This window comes from Lepisosteus platostomus, chromosome 16 (genome assembly GCF_059453375.1).
Source record: "Lepisosteus platostomus isolate fLepPlt1 chromosome 16, fLepPlt1.hap1, whole genome shotgun sequence".
Taxonomy (NCBI): domain Eukaryota; kingdom Metazoa; phylum Chordata; class Actinopteri; order Semionotiformes; family Lepisosteidae; genus Lepisosteus; species Lepisosteus platostomus.
Window position 1 is genome coordinate 3,514,550 of NC_142626.1, and position 16,284 is coordinate 3,530,833.

Genomic DNA, 16,284 nt, shown 5'->3' on the forward strand with positions numbered 1-16,284 from the left:
GTCCCAGTGGGTGAGGCAATGTTGTCCAGTGTGTTGTGTTTGTGTGTGTCCCAGCGGGTGAGGCAGTGTTGTCCAGTGTGTGTTGTGTTTGTGTGTGTCCCAGTGGGTGAGGCAGTGTTGTCCAGTGTGTTGTGTTTGTGTGTGTCCCAGCGGGTGAGGCAGTGTTGTCCAGTGTGTGTTGTGTTTGTGTGTGTCCCAGTGGGTGAAACAGTGTTGTCCAGTGTGTTGTTGTGTGTGTCCCAGTGGGTGAGGCAGTGCTGTTCAGTGTGTGTTGTGTGTGTGTCCCAGTGGGTGATCCAGTGTTGTCCAGTGTGTGTGTCCCAGTGGGTGAGGCAGTGTTGTCCAGTGTGTTGTGTGTTGTGTGTGTGTCCCAGTGGGTGAGGCAGTGTTGTCCAGTGTGTGTGTCCCAGTGGGTGAGGCAGTGTTGTCCTGTGTGTTGTGTGTTGTGTGTGTCCCAGTGGGTGAAACAGTGTTGTGTGTCTTGTGCTATGCTGTGTGTTGCTGTAGCTGTGCTGTCCTGAGGCTGGTTGGTGTCAGTGAGCCTCAGGACCAGCTGGCTCAGAGGCCTCTTCTCTGGGCTCAGCTCTGGGCTCAGCAGGGCCCTGTGATGGTAGGAGTTCTGGTCCCTGCTTTTTATGTGTCGCCCATAATTCTGGGTAGAGGTTATATCCTGGAGGTGCTCATCAGCCTCATAAACCCGCAGCAGAGAGAGGGAGTCGGGAGTCCAGGAGTCTCCTGCCTCCGTCCTGCCCTGCCGTTCGGCTCAGTCCAGTCCCTGTCCTGTCCAGCAGATCCCCGCTGATGTAGCACCAGCACGGACAGGGCTGGCTTCCCCTCTCGCCTGCCACCTCTCTCATGCCACCCTGTCCGGCGTCGGCACAGAAAGCTGAGGTCATCAGGATCGAGCCCCTGTTCCTCAATCCATCGCTCTTTCACTTCTCCTCTCTCTTGGTGTGGGGGGGTTGGGAGGAAGGGGTCAGATGATTTCCTTCTGTTTTCCTCCTCCGGTTTCTGCTTTTTTCACGCTTCAGTTTTTAAAAATAACCAACAAGTACAAATATAGAGAGGGTTCTCACGCAATTAAGGCCTGATGATGATGATGACGATGACGCCTTCTGTTCGGTCTCCTCCTCTTCCTCCTCCTCTTCCTCGCAAAAGCTGGGGCTGGGCCGAGAGCGGGGGGGGGGCGCACTGTACACAAAGGGTGGCGGGGGTCTGGAACGAGACGCCCAGCCTGGTCGTGGAGGCCCCTGGGGATCCTTCAAGGAAACAGCCCGTCCAGGGATTCTCAGATCAATGACCTACTCTCAGTCCAGAGTGCCAGAAGGAGAGATTAGCCCCCCCCCCCCACACTCGATTGAGGACCCCCTTAGCTCCCCACCGAACCTACGCCGCCCGCTTCCGCCCTGATCAGCTGATCCCACTCACCAAAATCTCCGCTCAACCTGCCCAGGAACGTTAATTAAGGAACAATAAATCCGGGATCGCGCTGTTCGGGCAGAAGTTGCCCCTGGTGGGGCAGGAGAATCAGCCCGCTGCTGGGGGGGGCTGTCGACTGGGGACAGACGCTTGAGTCACACCAGAAACAGGGAGAGGAGGAAATTCCACGGAGAGGCAGTGGGAGGGCAATTCAGGCGTTTGGAAAAACGTTAGGTATGCAAACCCCCACCACCACCACCCCAGGCTGGTAATTAAAAGATAACAGCCCTCCTCTCGATCAACATGTTTTCATCCTCCCGGAGTTCTGGCCTGCTACGCACCACTAAGGGAGAGTTTTCCTAGAAATTCTCCGTGTCCGGGCCACGGACACTGTCTTTCCCAGCCTCTCTCCCCTGTCGGGGTTCAGTTCCTCTCGGTTACGAGCCACGCAGTGGCCCTTCGGAGGAGGGGGAATTCCCCTATGCCAAAGGGGCAGGCCTCCTATCCCAGGAGAGCTTCTGTCTATCCAGTTTCCTGGGGGACTACGCCTACCCCGCAGACCAGAGGGATTCGGCCCAGGGCTTGGGCGGACCGGAGCTGGGGGCTGGGAGCAGTCTCCACCCAGCTCGAGGGGGGCAGACAGCGAGTCGAGGAACACAAAGGAAATGTCAGCCCTGCTCCCGCCCTCCTTCCTTCCTTCACTCTGGGTGAAGTCAACGGCATGACAGACTGGCGCAGGGGGGCCATCACACTAAAGGGAGAGGTGAGGAATAATCTCCTTATTCTCAGCCTGAGGAACAGTGAGCTTGTCTCTCAATAACAATAATAATACAGTGTGTGATCTCCTGTCCCAGCCTGAGGAACAGACAGTGAGCCTGTCTCTCAATAATAATAATACAGTGTGTGATCTCCTGTCCCAGCCTGAGGAACAGTGAGCCTGTCTCTCAATAATAATAATACAGTGTGTGATCTCCTGTCCCAGCCTGAGGAACAGACAGTGAGCCTGTCTCTCAATAATAATAATACAGTCTGTGATCTCCTGTCCCAGCCTGAGGAACAGACAGTGAGCCTGTCTCTCAATAATAATAATACAGTGTGTGATCTCCTGTCCCAGCCTGAGGAACAGACAGTGAGCCCGTCTCTCAATAATAATAATACAGTGTGTGATCTCCTGTCCCAGCCTGAGGAACAGACAGTGAGCCCGTCTCTCAATAATAATACTACAGTGTGTGATCTCCTGTCCCAGCCTGAGGAACAGACAGTGAGCCCGTCTCTCAATAATAATAATATAGTGTGTGATCTCCTGTCCCAGCCTGAGGAACAGACAGTGAGCCTGTCTCTCAATAATAATAATAATAATAATACAGTGTGTGATCTCCTGTCCCAGCCTGAGGAACAGACAGTGAGCCTGTCTCTCAATAATAATAATACAGTGTGTGATCTCCTGTCCCAGCCTGAGGACCAGACAGTGAGCCTGTCTCCCAATAATAATAATACAGTGTGTGATCTCCTGTCCCAGCCTGAGGAACAGTGAGCTTGTCTCTCAATAACAATAATAAAATTTCAGTGTGTGATCTCCTGTCCCAGCCTGAGGAACAGACAGTGAGCCTGTCTCCCAATAATAATAATACAGTGTGTGATCTCCTGTCCCAGCCTGAGGAACAGTGAGCCTGTCTCTCAATAATAATAATACAGTGTGTGATCTCCTGTCCCAGCCTGAGGACCAGACAGTGAGCCTGTCTCCCAATAATAATAATACAGTGTGTGATCTCCTGTCCCAGCCTGAGGAACAGTGAGCTTGTCTCTCAATAACAATAATAAAATTTCAGTGTGTGATCTCCTGTCCCAGCCTGAGGAACAGACAGTGAGCCTGTCTCCCAATAATAATAATACAGTGTGTGATCTCCTGTCCCAGCCTGAGGAACAGACAGTGAGCCTGTCTCTCAATAATAATAATAATAATAATAATAATAATAATAATAATAATAATAATACAGTGTGTGATCTCCTGTCCCAGCCTGAGGAACAGTGAGCCTGTCTCCCAATAATAATAAAACAGTGTGTGATCTCCTGTCCCAGCCTGAGGAACAGTGAGTCTGTCTCCCAGTAATAATAATACAGTGTGTGATCTCCTGTCCCAGCCTGAGGAACAGACAGTGAGCCTGTCTCTCAATAATAATAATAATAATACAGTGTGTGATCTCCTGTCCCAGCCTGAGGAACAGTGAGCCTGTCTCTCAATAATAATAATACAGTGTGTGATCTCCTGTCCCAGCCTGAGGAACAGACAGTGAGCCTGTCTCTCAATAATAATAATACAGTGTGTGATCTCCTGTCCCAGCCTGAGGAACAGTGAGCCTGTCTCTCAATAATAATAATACAGTGTGTGATCTCCTGTCCCAGCCTGAGGAACAGACAGTGAGCCTGTCTCTCAATAATAATAATACAGTGTGTGATCTCCTGTCCCAGCCTGAGGACCAGACAGTGAGCCTGTCTCTCAATAATAGTAATACAGTGTGTGATCTCCAGTCCCAGCCTGAGGAACAGACAGTGAGCCTGTCTCTCAATAATAATAATACAGTGTGTGATCTCCTGTCCCAGCCTGAGGAACAGACAGTGAGCCTGTCTCCCAATAATAATAATACAGTGTGTGATCTCCTGTCCCAGCCTGAGGAACAGTGAGCCTGTCTCTCAATAATAATAATACAGTGTGTGATCTCCTGTCCCAGCCTGAGGAACAGACAGTGAGCCTGTCTCTCAATAATAATAATAATACAGTGTGTGATCTCCTGTCCCAGCCTGAGGAACAGACAGTGAGCCTGTCTCTCAATAATAATAATACAGTGTGGGGGAATAGGAGTTGGAGAGAGGGAGAGAGTTGTTATTATTGTATTTGCTGATGTACTGGGTGTCTAAATAACTCATCCCCTGCTGTGTGTTGTGCCTGCTCTGTGGGGCGATGAGAAACAGACACAGACTGACAGCCAGACAGCTGCACGGGTGATAGCACTCCCCCTGCTGGTGTCGTCAATATCCGCGCGGAGAGTGCGCACAAACCAGACATCGTTCAGGAGCGTTCACAATGGCTTTATTCCCAAACAGAAGTTATTCCAAATAGTGCAAATCCAGGAGGTTAGTTAGTAAATGACGCAGAAAAGGCGTAACATACTGTATCTGCCGTGCTCTTCCACATACAAACAGGAACGCGTACCGCGGTAAAGCTCAATCGAGAGACACTAGAGTACCATGGGAAGGGCAGGCAGGGGGGGGGGCGACGCTTTTCAGAGGAGACTCGTTTTCCAGGAGCGCGGCCACGCTGGGCCAACCGATCTCCTTATCCGGGCCTCCAGGAGATCGCCTGAGCCGAGCCCCCGCCATACCCCATCCCCAATCCCATACATGTTTCGGTTCATTGCCAAAACGGACCTCCTCGTTCCCCGAGGGGTGGGGAGTCTCACCGCGGCAGGAGTTGACTTCCACCTCCCCCGCCCCACACCTCCTTCCTGCTGAGCTCCCTGTTTCCCTCTGCGATGGGGAACTTTGACCTTTTGCACATGCAGCTCCTATTCTGATGTGCCACCCTGGAGCACTAGGTGACCCCCAAGCACCTCCCAAAACCGCACTCCTGGTACATGTTTAGCAGCAAAGCCTGTCGCACAACATTCAGGCCAGGGAGCTCAGAACTGAGCTACAAGCTCATCCCACCCCATCTCCCACTGCTCTATTTTCTCTTCGCCTTGCTTGAGTGAGCCCCGGAAAGCTCAGTGTAACAGCAACACTGCCGGTGAAGTGACTTGTTTTCCTTAGCTGGCAAAGGATCGAGAGAGGCGCCGAGTCAGGTGCCACGTGATTGGCTCATTGTGACCTAGTGCCATGCGATTGGCTCCTCATCTGACCAATCACGGGCCACCTCACCTGTACCTGGGGGGCGGGGGGGGGCGTGTCTGCAATCGAGGCCTGGCGATTGGTCCGGCAAGACAGTGAGGCACTTGGGAGAAAAGTGCTGTGCATCGTACAGCTCTGGGCTCGTCGCAGGTTATGTCACAAGACAGAGGTTACGTCTCCGTTGGAGTTCAGGCGACGTGAACGTTATCATCTTCAAAAATCAGGGGTGGTAGCACAGCAGGTCAAATTAAAATACCTCCACAGACAGTCCCAAACCCTTCTTCACAGTGCGGTAACACAGCATAGGACGAAACCAGATCTCGAGACAAAAACATCCAGCGCTAAAATGTAATAAGTAACAGTTTTAAATAAAAAGGTAGTTATAATTTGTTTTTGTTTTTAGCAGAGGAAGTTCACGTGGGATGCTCTGAAACAGTCTGCTGTATTAGTGCAGAATATGTGTTTTAATAGTTAGGGCAAGAGGCTGCCTTTCAGCTAATGGATTAAGGGAGGGGCTCGATCCAGGCGAAGTCCTCACCCCTCGAAGGTTACGGACAAACGTGCACCAGACGGGTCACCCCAGGCGCACAACGGCGCCTCTTACTGCCCGGGTTAAAAATTGTTCTGTTTTTTGTTTTGTTTTGCTTCTAAAAACTCTTCTAAAACACAGACCACACGACAGAGGGCAGGACACGCAGGCTGGAAGAGACTGGAGGAAAGGAGGAAGTCTTTTGAAGACTGCAGCACAGAGCCTGCCCCCTCTGTCTCCAAAGTCAGGTTTTCCCACTGCTGGCATTAAAAACACATCCAGGAAAAGGCAGCAGCGATCCGGTTTAGTGCCTTTTTCAAAAAACGCCTTCTTGACTGTAAATCTCGCAGCAGAGATCTTGCCTCGGTTGTGGTTGACAAACTCCCTGAACCTGCAACGCTCAAAGGTGATCTTTCGGTCTCAGTGCAAGCAGCCACAAACGCAGGAAGACAGGACTCTGTACTTTCTGCTGCGGTAGCGTTTAGACCCTTTTGTGCGTCGATGGGCTTGTCTCCGTGGGTCTGATGTGTAACAATTCAGTGAGCTACTTGCTCAGTGGGGTCACTTCTAACAGCGGAGTGACAGGAAGTATCGAGGGGGAAGGATTTCAGCGTCGCACGGTAATGCATGGCCAACATAGGGGCAGGAAACAAATGCGCCTGGTGCGACCCTTAATTGCTTCCCCCCCTCCCCCAACTTACTTCCTCTCTTTTACATTTTGGGGCTTTCAGAAGCTCCATCTGCAGCGATAATTAACGACATCAAAAGGCGAAACCACTGCTCAAATATAGGTAAATGATCGCAATGACTGTGTGACGTTTTTTCGGAGGAGAGCTCACAAGTCCAAAATAATGTCACGGCAGTGTTTTGCGGCGGTGCCCGTTGCCCATCCTGAACACAGGGGTTAGGAGGCGGGAGGTGTCCCCCCCGTTTTCGCAAGAGGAAGCGCCCCCTTCTTCCCAGCAGGGGAGACCCGCCAGTGTCGGTCCGGATCGGCGCGCGTCCGACAGGCGTGGGCGGTCAGGGGGGGGCGGGGGGGGTTTACAGCAGGAGGTCGGTCTGCGGCGCGCACACACGCACGCACACACACACAAACACACAAACACACACACGCACGCACACACAAACACATAGCGCCCCGGCCGCAGTGACTCCGTTGTTTCCATTGGCGAGGATGAACGCGCGCCTGGGCTTCTGCCCTCTGCCCTCTGCCCTCTGCCCTCTGCCCTCTGCCCTCTGCCCGCGCCGGTCACTGCAGGGCGCACTTCTCCTTGCGGCTGTACTTGCGACGGCGCTGCTCCAGGCCACGCTCCAGCCTGGCGTCCTCCTCCAGGGCCCTGTGGGGAAAAGGGGGAGGGGGGGGGGGGACCCCGTTTAGGCGGCCGGCAGACGAGCTCCTGGGACTCCGCCCTGCTCGGTCTTAGAGCCCGAGGGAGCCCGGCGGTGGGGGGAAGCCCGAAAGCAGGAGCGGCCGCTGTACACAAAGAGGTGTGGGTGTCAGGAACGGCCACTCGGGAATTTTGGACCTGATGCCCTGGATTCATTCAAGACGTGGCTGGATGACCACCTATCAGCCACACGAGCCCGACAGACTCTCTAGAGCGCCTGTCCGTGATTCTGCCTGGTAGTGCTGGGGGCCCTGGGCTCCATTCCGGACCTGGGGTGCTGTCCGTGTGGAGTTTGCACGTTCTCCGCCGTGTTCGTGCGGGGCCACCTCCCGCAGACCACCGACATGCTCGTGGGAGGTCAACTGGCGTCTGCGAAATGTGGCCCTGGTGTGGGAATGAGCGTGTCTGTCCCTGTGTGCGCCCTGTGAAGGACTGGCGTCCCGCCCGGGGTGTGGCCTGCCTTTGCTCCCCTTGCTTGCTGGGATAGGCGCCGGCTCCCGAAGACCGTACTGGATAACTCAGGTAAATCAGGGCATCGGAAAAGGTTACAAACAGTTTTTCCCAGTCTTGCAAGAGAGCACAGGTCCAGTCTTCACCTGGGCTGCCCGGTCTCAGTCTAGAGAAGGGACGTGCAGCACCACTGCCAGTCCTGATCTAGAAGACCTAGAAGATCTAGAAGAGTTACAGGAGCCCCGCTGTGGTGTGGATTTGTCTGATTCGAGATGGGGAGCGCGGGCTCGGGGTGGGGGGGGGGTTGGGGGGCGCACTCACCCTCTCTCCTTGGCGTCCATGTCGCGGACCAGCTCGTCCCTCTTGTTGACCAGCGCCACCAGCTCCTGCAGGAGCAGCTGCTCGCGGTGCTGCTGGGCCTGGGTCTTCTTCCACTCTGAGAGAGAGCGAGGGAGGGGGGTCATGGCTGATGCTTGTGCAGTACAGCTCTAGAGCAGCACAGCACAGCTCTACAGCAGCACAGCACAGCTCTACAGCAGCACAGTACAGCTCTACAGCAGCACAGTACAGCTCTACAGCAGCACAGCTCTACAGCAGCACAGCACAGCTCTACAGCAGCACAGCTTTACAGCAGCACAGCACAGCTCTACAGCAGCACAGCACAGCTCTACAGCAGCACAGTACAGCTCTACAGCAGCACAGCTCTACAGCAGCACAGCACAGCTCTACAGCAGCACAGCTTTACAGCAGCACAGTACAGCTCTACAGCAGCACAGCACAGCTCTACAGCAGCACAGCTCTACAGCAGCACAGCACAGCTCTACAGCAGCACAGCACAGCTCTACAGCAGCACAGTACAGCTCAACAGCAGTACAGCTCTACAGCAGCACAGCACAGCTCTACAGCAGCACAGTACAGCTCTACAGCAGTACAGCACAGCTCTACAGCAGCACAGCTCTACAGCAGCACAGTACAGCTCTACAGCAGCACAGTACAGCTCTACAGCAGCACAGCTCTGCAGCAGCACAGTACAGCTCTACAGCTCTACAGCAGCACAGTACAGCAGCACAGTACAGCTCTACAGCTCTACAGCAGCACAGTACAGCTCTACAGCAGCACAGCTCTACAGCAGCACAGTACAGCTCTACAGCAGCACAGCTGTACAGCAGCACAGCACAGCTGTACAGCAGCACAGCACAGCTCTACAGCAGCACAGCTCTACAGCAGCACAGCACAGCTCTACAGCAGCACAGCTCTACGGCAGCACAGCACAGCTCTACAGCAGCACAGTACAGCTCTACAGCAGCACAGCTCTACAGCAGCACAGCACAGCTCTACAGCAGCACAGTACAGCTCTACAGCAGCACAGTACAGCTCTACAGCAGCACAGCTCTACAGCAGCACAGCACAGCTCTACAGCAGCACAGTACAGCTCTACAGCAGCACAGTACAGCTCTACAGCAGCACAGCACAGCTCTACAGCAGCACAGTACAGCTCTACAGCAGCACAGCTTTACAGCAGCACAGTACAGCTCTACAGCAGCACAGCTCTACAGCAGCACAGCTCTACAGCAGCACAGCTCTACAGCAGCACAGTACAGCTCTACAGCAGCACAGCTCTACAGCAGCACAGCTCTACAGCAGCACAGTACAGCTCTACAGTAGCACAGTACAGCTCTACAGCAGTACAGCTCTACAGCAGCACAGCACAGCTCTACAGCAGCACAGCTCTACAGCAGCACAGCACAGCTCTACAGCAGTACAGCTCTACAGCAGCACAGTACAGCTCTACAGCAGCACAGCTCTACAGCAGCACAGCTTTACAGCAGCACAGTACAGCTCTACAGCAGCACAGCTCTACAGCAGCACAGCTCTACAGCAGCACAGTACAGCTCTACAGCAGCACAGCTCTACAGCAGTACAGCTCTACAGTAGCACAGTACAGCTCTACAGCAGTACAGCTCTACAGCAGCACAGCACAGCTCTACAGCAGCACAGCTCTACAGCAGCACAGCACAGCTCTACAGCAGCACAGTACAGCTCTACAGCAGCACAGTACAGCTCTACAGCAGCACAGTACAGCTCTACAGCAGCACAGCACAGCTCTACAGCAGCACAGTACAGCTCTACAGCAGCACAGCTCTACAGCAGCACAGCTTTACAGCAGCATAGTACAGCTCTACAGCAGCACAGCACAGCTCTACAGCAGCAACAGTAAACCTCTGTAGCTCTGTAGCAGTACAGCATCACAGTTCAACAGCAGCGCAGCTCTACAACAGCACAGTAGCACCTATACAGCAATAGCTCATCAGTACCTTCTACGGCCATCATAGCCCTGAGCTCCCGGTTGAGCAGCTCAAATCTTCTCTCCAGGTCCTGCTCTTCTTGGCTGAGGGTGCGAGACAGAGAGGCTGGAGTTAGATGACGGGGTGCAGGGGGGAGACAGAGAGAGGAGGAGGGGGGTACAGGCTCTCACAGCAGCTGCAGGTGGTCCTGTCGTCGGATCAGCGCGTTCTTCTTGTTGACCAGCGTGAACCACTCCTGGATCAGCTCCTCCTCCTCGTCTCGGTTGCTGCCTGCAGGACAGTGGGTGGGACAGGTCGGAGGTCAGCACACAGCACACACCCCGCTCTCGGCACCAATCAGCGCCAACACTTCATATATATGCATCATACATGTGAGACACGCCCACCTCTCGGAGCCACACCTACAGACACGCCCACCTCCCAGAGCCAGACCTGCAGGGATACGCCCACATCCCAGAGCCACACCCACAGACACACCCACCTCTCAGAGCCAGACCTGCAGACACACCCACCTCTCTCAGATCCACACCTACAGACACACCCACCTCTCAGAGCCAGACCTGCAGACACGCCCACCTCCCAGAGCCAGACCTGCAGATACGCCCACATCCCAGAGCCAGACCTGTGAACACGCCCACCTCTCTCAGATCCACACCTACAGACACACCCACCTCTCAGAGCAACACCTGCAGACACACCCACCTCTCAGAGCCAGACCTGTGAACACGCCCACCTCTCAGAGCCTGCTCTGCAGACAGGCCCACCTCTCAGAGCCACACCTGTGAACACGCCCACCTCTCAGAGCCACACCTACAGACACACCCACCTCTCAGAGCCACACCTGCAGAGACACGCCCACATCCCAGAGCCACACCTGCAGACACACCCACCTCTCAGAGCCAGACCTGTGAACACGCCCACCTCTCACAGATCCACACCTACAGACACACCCACCTCTCAGAGCCAGACCTGTGAACACGCCCACCTCTCAGAGCCACACCTACAGACACACCCACCTCTCAGAGCCAGACCTGCAGACACGCCCACCTCTCAGAGCCACACCTGCAGACACACCCACCTCTCAGAGCCAGACCTGTGAACATGTCCACCTCTCTCAGATCCACACCTACAGACACGCCCTCATCCCAGAGCCACACCTGCAGACACACCCACCTCTCAGAGCCAGACCTGTGAACACGCCCACCTCTTTCAGATCCACACCTACAGACACGCCCACATCCCAGAGCCACACCTGCAGATATGCCCACCTCTCAGAGCCAGACCTGTGAACACGCCCACCTCTCTCAGATCCACACCTACGGACACGCCCACATCCCAGAGCCACACCTGCAGATATGCCCACCTCTCAGAGCCACACCTGTGAACACGCCCACCTCTCAGAGCCACACGTACAGACACACCCACCTCTCAGAGCCAGCTCTGCAGACAGGCCCACCTCTCAGATCCACACCTACAGACACACCCACCTCTCAGAGCCACACCTACAGACACACCCACCTCTCAGAGCCCCACCTGTGAACACGCCCACCTCTCAGAGCCACACCCACAGACATGCCCTCCTCTCAGAGCCACACCTGCAGACACGCCCACCTCTCCGAGCCACACCTTCAGACACGCCCACCTCTCCATGCCACACCTTCAGACACGCCCTCCTCTCCGAGCCACACCTGCAGACACGCCCAGCTCTCAGAGCCAGCCTCAAGGCTCATGAAGAAACTGACTGTTGACTGTGAGCAGGAGATTCTACTTTATACAAAGAGTGGTGGGGGTCTGCTCCAGGCAGACTTCTGCTCCCCTCAGAGTTGCTGCATTCGGAACCCCCTGCCCCCCCCCCCCCAACACCCCCACACCTACCCGACTCCATCAGCTGCCGCAGTTTCATCTCCACCACGGCGGCGCGGCCGTCGATGTGCCTCTGCTCGCTCTCCAGCGCCTGGATCTCGCTCAGTACGTACTGGCTGGTGTCCCGCAGCCTCTGCAAGGCGCCGGTAGGAAGACACCGGCTCAGACCGGGCCTGTCGGGCCGCGGGCCGCCCACAGGACGGGCCTGCCGCAAGCTAACACACCGCCACGCCCCAGAGCACCAGACGCCACGATCTTCCAGTCGTTGGAGGGATCAATTAAGCAATTAGGGATCAATTAAGCAATTGAAGAAGAACTAGAAGAATCAAAGTCCTGTAATGGCCCAGACTGCATAAGCTGAGATAAACTCCAGTCCTGGGGCCATATTTTCACACCTCAGATAGTGCTCAAAGAGGGGCGACCAGAATAATAGATCTAATAATGAATAATTCCTGACACCTCTATAGCGCCTTTCTGGACCCTCCACTCAGAGCTCTTTCCAGGTCATGGGGATCCCCTCCACCCCCAGCAGTGTGTACCCCCACCTGGATGAGGCGCCAGTCCGCTCCCCACACCCCAGCTCTCAGTGGGGAGGAGAGCAGAGTGATGGAGCCAGTTCAGAGAGGGGGGTTATTAGGAGGCCATGATGGGTAAAGGCCAGGGGGGAAATTTGGCCAGGACACCGGGGTAACACCCCTACTCTTCTCGAGAAACACCCTGGGATTTTTAATGACCACAGAGAGTCAGGACCTCGGTTTGACGTCTCATCCGAAGGACGGCGCCTGTTTACAGTCTAGTGTCCCCCGTCACTATACTGGGGCATCAGGACCCACACAGACCGCAGGGTGAGCGCCCCCCAGTTTCCCAGCCCCCCAGTCCCCCAGCCCCTAAACCTCAGCTCAGTTAACTCACCAGATTCTCCTCCTCTGCCTGTCGGGGCTCCTCAGCTGCACCCCTGGGCTCCCTGGGTGAGGGAGGGGTCTTGGCTGCTGTGGAAAAGAACACACAGGGATTGAAGGTAGAGAGAAGGACCCTCAGCTGGGGGCGTCCCCCACTTCTCACTTTAGTTTTGGGGGGGGGAGGCGGGGGAGAAGTGGGGTTAAAGACCGGAGGTTGCCGATCAGCACCAGGGTGGGAGAAAATGGGGCTGCTGCAGGAAGTGGCACTGGTCGACCAGTAGGGGGCGCCCTTTCCACCGGACCAAATATTCTGAACCCCTCCCTCCCTCCCTCCCAACACCCCCGCCCATACGTGGGCTCACTCTGGCCTCAACACTGCATAAAGCCCATCGCTAGCCCCCGGGTGCGTCTGCTGTTACCAGCCCTGGCCACAGGGAGGCGCTGTTGTACAGGGACCCCTCCCCCCAAGGAGGAAACCTTGGCTGATCTTGCCTGGCGGGTGGCTCTCCTTCGGGGGCCCGGCCTTGCTGGCACACTCCGTCTGGGAGGAGGACACCTGAGGACCCAAACACAAGGGCGGTCAGCGTTTACCCACGATGCACCCTTCCCGTCAAGGCCCGTGGGGCACCACAAGGACGACAGCGCGGGGGTTGACGCCCGCAGGCGCCGAAGAAACCGGGCGATCGCCCCCCCCCCCCCCAGCGAGCCCGTTTTCATCCAGCAAGAGTGGCGCGTCCAGCGGGAAACCACGGCGTCAGCGTGGCTGGGCTGCCTGCTCCACGCACCCACCGCCCTCGGTGTAAAGAAGCGGCCCGTCTCTTCGGGTTTCAACTACCCTGCGGTCCGTGATGAAAGCGACGACCGATTCGACTGCCGACCCCCTGAGCTGCTCGGGCCGCGGAGAGTTTTGTGAATCCTGGCTTTTCCCTCCAAACCGCGTCACAGGAGCGGTTCTCCTACGCTAGCGCTCAAAAACGCACACAGCTCCTGCAGAGATCCGGTCGGTAGGAACCCGGGTCTGTTTTAGGGAGCCCTCAAGACCCGTTCTGCTGTTGTGCGCGTTCCCAGCTGGCCACGCTTCTCCAGGGTCTCTCGACCGGAGGTGTCACTCATCTAGAATCTACTCTAGATTCAGCAACGTGACAGGGAACAGGGGTCTTAGCTGACAGGGGTCTCTGCCCTCCTTACTGTCCACCCAAGCCCGTCTACATTGTAGGGGTGACAGGGCCTTCTCCTGTTATGCCCCCAAGCTCTGGAACTCTCTCCCCAGGGATATCAGAGAGTCACCTTCTCTAAACTCCTTCAAATCCAGACTCCAAACCCTCTTCTTCAGAAGAGCCTTTACTGAACTGGTTCCATTCTTCACCCCTCTGCTCTTCTGAGTACCACCATCCACGGTCTCCTCTGTGTATTGTCATTGTGTTTTATCTGGTGTGTTCTTCTTATTTATTGTTGTTGTCATCCTGTAAAGCGCTTTGAGAAGCCACCTTTAATAATAATAATAATAATAATAATAATAATAATTGCTTACACTTATATAGCGCTTTTCTGGACACTCCACTCAAAGCGCTTTACAGGTAATGGGGATCCCCTCCACCCCCAGCAGTGTGCAGCCCCACCTGGATGATGCGACAGCAGCCATAGTGCGCCAGAACACTCCCCACACACCAGCTCTCAGTGGGGAGGAGAGCAGAGTGATGCAGCCAATTTATAGAGGGGGATTATTAGGAGGCCATGATTGGTAAGGGCCAATGGGAAATTTGGCCAGGACACTGGGGTAACACTCCTACTCTTCTCGAGAAACACCCTGGGATTTTTATTGACCACAGAGAGTCAGGACCTCGGTTTTACGTCTCATCCGAAGGACGGCGCCTGTTTACAGTCTAGTGTCCCCCGTCACTATACTGGGGCATCAGGACCCACACAGACCGCAGGGTGAGCGCCCCCTGCTGGCCCCACTAACACCTCTTCCAGCAGCAGCCTCAGCTTTCCCAGGAGTCTCCCCTCCAGGTACTGGCCAGGCTCACACCTGCTGAGCTTCAGTGGGGCTGCCAGTGGTGAGTTGCAGGGTGATATGGCTGCTGGCATTTAAAGGCGCTATATAAAATAAAGTTTATTACTATAATTATTAAGGGGTCTTAGTTCATTGCTTGACCTAACAGCCTCACTTTCTGACCTTTGATCACATCTCTGAAGCCGACACGCGGTTACCGAGCGATCAGGTAAAAAAGTATGCGTTTTTTGGGGGGGGTCTGGAAGTGGCACTGGTGGACCAGCAGGGGGCGCCCTTTGACGGAGAAAAAGGGGTCTCACTGGCCGGGATTCTGCACGGATCTCGTGGCTACCGGCCCCAGGACTTCGGGATAGGAGGGCTCCGGGATCGAGGGGGGAGGGGGGGCTCACCTCCGCGCCGGCCTGGGGGGCCTCGTCCCCCTCGTCCACCGACTGCGACTCGCTCTTCAGCCGCGAGCGGCGCTTCTTCACCAGGTCGGCGTCCCGCACGTGGGCGAAGGCGGCGTGGGGGCGGGGGGCCGCGGGGGACCCCTGCCGGGCCCCCTCGGCCTCCGGCTGGCTCTCGCCCCGCCGCAGCAGGGCGCGCCGGGGCCTGGGCGGGGGCACCAGCTCCCCGTTGGTCTTGCCCTGCGCCGGCGGGGGGGCACCCCCCAGGGCGCCCTCCTGCAGCCGCTGGGCGTAGAAGAGGGCGGCGGCGCTGGTGGCGGGGTCCCCGGCCGGGCTGGGCTCGGGCGGCGCCACGCCGTAGGTGCTGTGCTGGCCGTTGTGCTCGATCTGCAGCACGCTCAGCTCCTGGCCCGTGAAGTGGGCGCGGATCTGGCACAGGTAGGTCATGACGATCAGCCGGTCGGGCACCGCCAGCAGCACCATGTCGGCGGGCTCCAGCAGCCGGGAGATGCCCAGCGCCGCAAAGCCGTCGAACGCCTGAGACACGGGGAGGGGGAGACGGACACAGAGAGCACTCAGATCACTCAGAGAGCACAGAGAGCACTCAGATCACTCAGATCACTCAGATCACTCAGAGAGCACAGAGAGCACTCAGATCACTCAGAGAGCACAGAGAGCACTCAGATCACTCAGATCACTCAGATCACTCAGAGAGCACAGAGAGCACTCAGATCACTCAGATCACTCAGATCACTCAGAGAGCACTCAGAGAGTACTCAGATCACTCAGAGAGACACAGAGAGTGCTCAGATCACTCAGAGAGACACAGAGAGCACTCAGATCACTCAGAGAGCACTCAGAGAGTACTCAGATCACTCAGAGAGACACAGAGAGCACTCAGATCACTCAGATCACTCAGAGAGACACAGAGAGCACTCAGATCACTCAGATCACTCAGAGAGGCACAGAGAGCACTCAGATCACTCAGAGAGACACAGAGAGCACTCAGATCACTCAGAGAGCACTCAGAGAGACACAGAGAGCACTCAGAGACCACTCAGAGAGCACAGAGAGCACTCAGATCACTCAGAGAGACACAGAGATCACTCAAGAGCACAGAGATCACTCAGAGAGACACAGAGAGC

General features: G+C 55.8%; 2 protein-coding genes across 26 annotated transcripts in view; one reads left to right on the forward strand and one right to left on the reverse strand.

Annotated features, from left to right (window-relative positions):
- The window catches only part of LOC148646713 (uncharacterized), a 263,071-nt gene that overhangs the window by 125,117 nt on the left and 121,670 nt on the right, over positions 1 to 16,284 (forward strand). The window lies entirely within an intron of this gene.
- LOC148646719 (EH domain-binding protein 1-like protein 1) overlaps positions 4,486 to 16,284 on the reverse strand; it is a 62,327-nt gene continuing 50,528 nt past the window's right edge. For 24 of the 25 annotated variants that reach the window (XM_088608863.1, XM_088608861.1, XM_088608859.1 and 21 more), the window contains 8 exons: positions 15,143 to 15,676; positions 13,232 to 13,295; positions 12,753 to 12,829; positions 11,853 to 11,973; positions 10,148 to 10,247; positions 9,987 to 10,060; positions 7,993 to 8,107; positions 4,486 to 7,170 (listed from right to left, as the gene is read on the reverse strand). In XM_088608863.1, coding sequence (XP_088464989.1) covers positions 7,083 to 7,170; positions 7,993 to 8,107; positions 9,987 to 10,060; positions 10,148 to 10,247; positions 11,853 to 11,973; positions 12,753 to 12,829; positions 13,232 to 13,295; positions 15,143 to 15,676 — 1,173 coding nt within the window. In that variant the 3' untranslated portion in view covers positions 4,486 to 7,082. The remainder of the gene's footprint in view (positions 7,171 to 7,992; positions 8,108 to 9,986; positions 10,061 to 10,147; positions 10,248 to 11,852; positions 11,974 to 12,752; positions 12,830 to 13,231; positions 13,296 to 15,142; positions 15,677 to 16,284) is intronic. The other variant, XM_088608852.1, reaches the window with a different exon arrangement.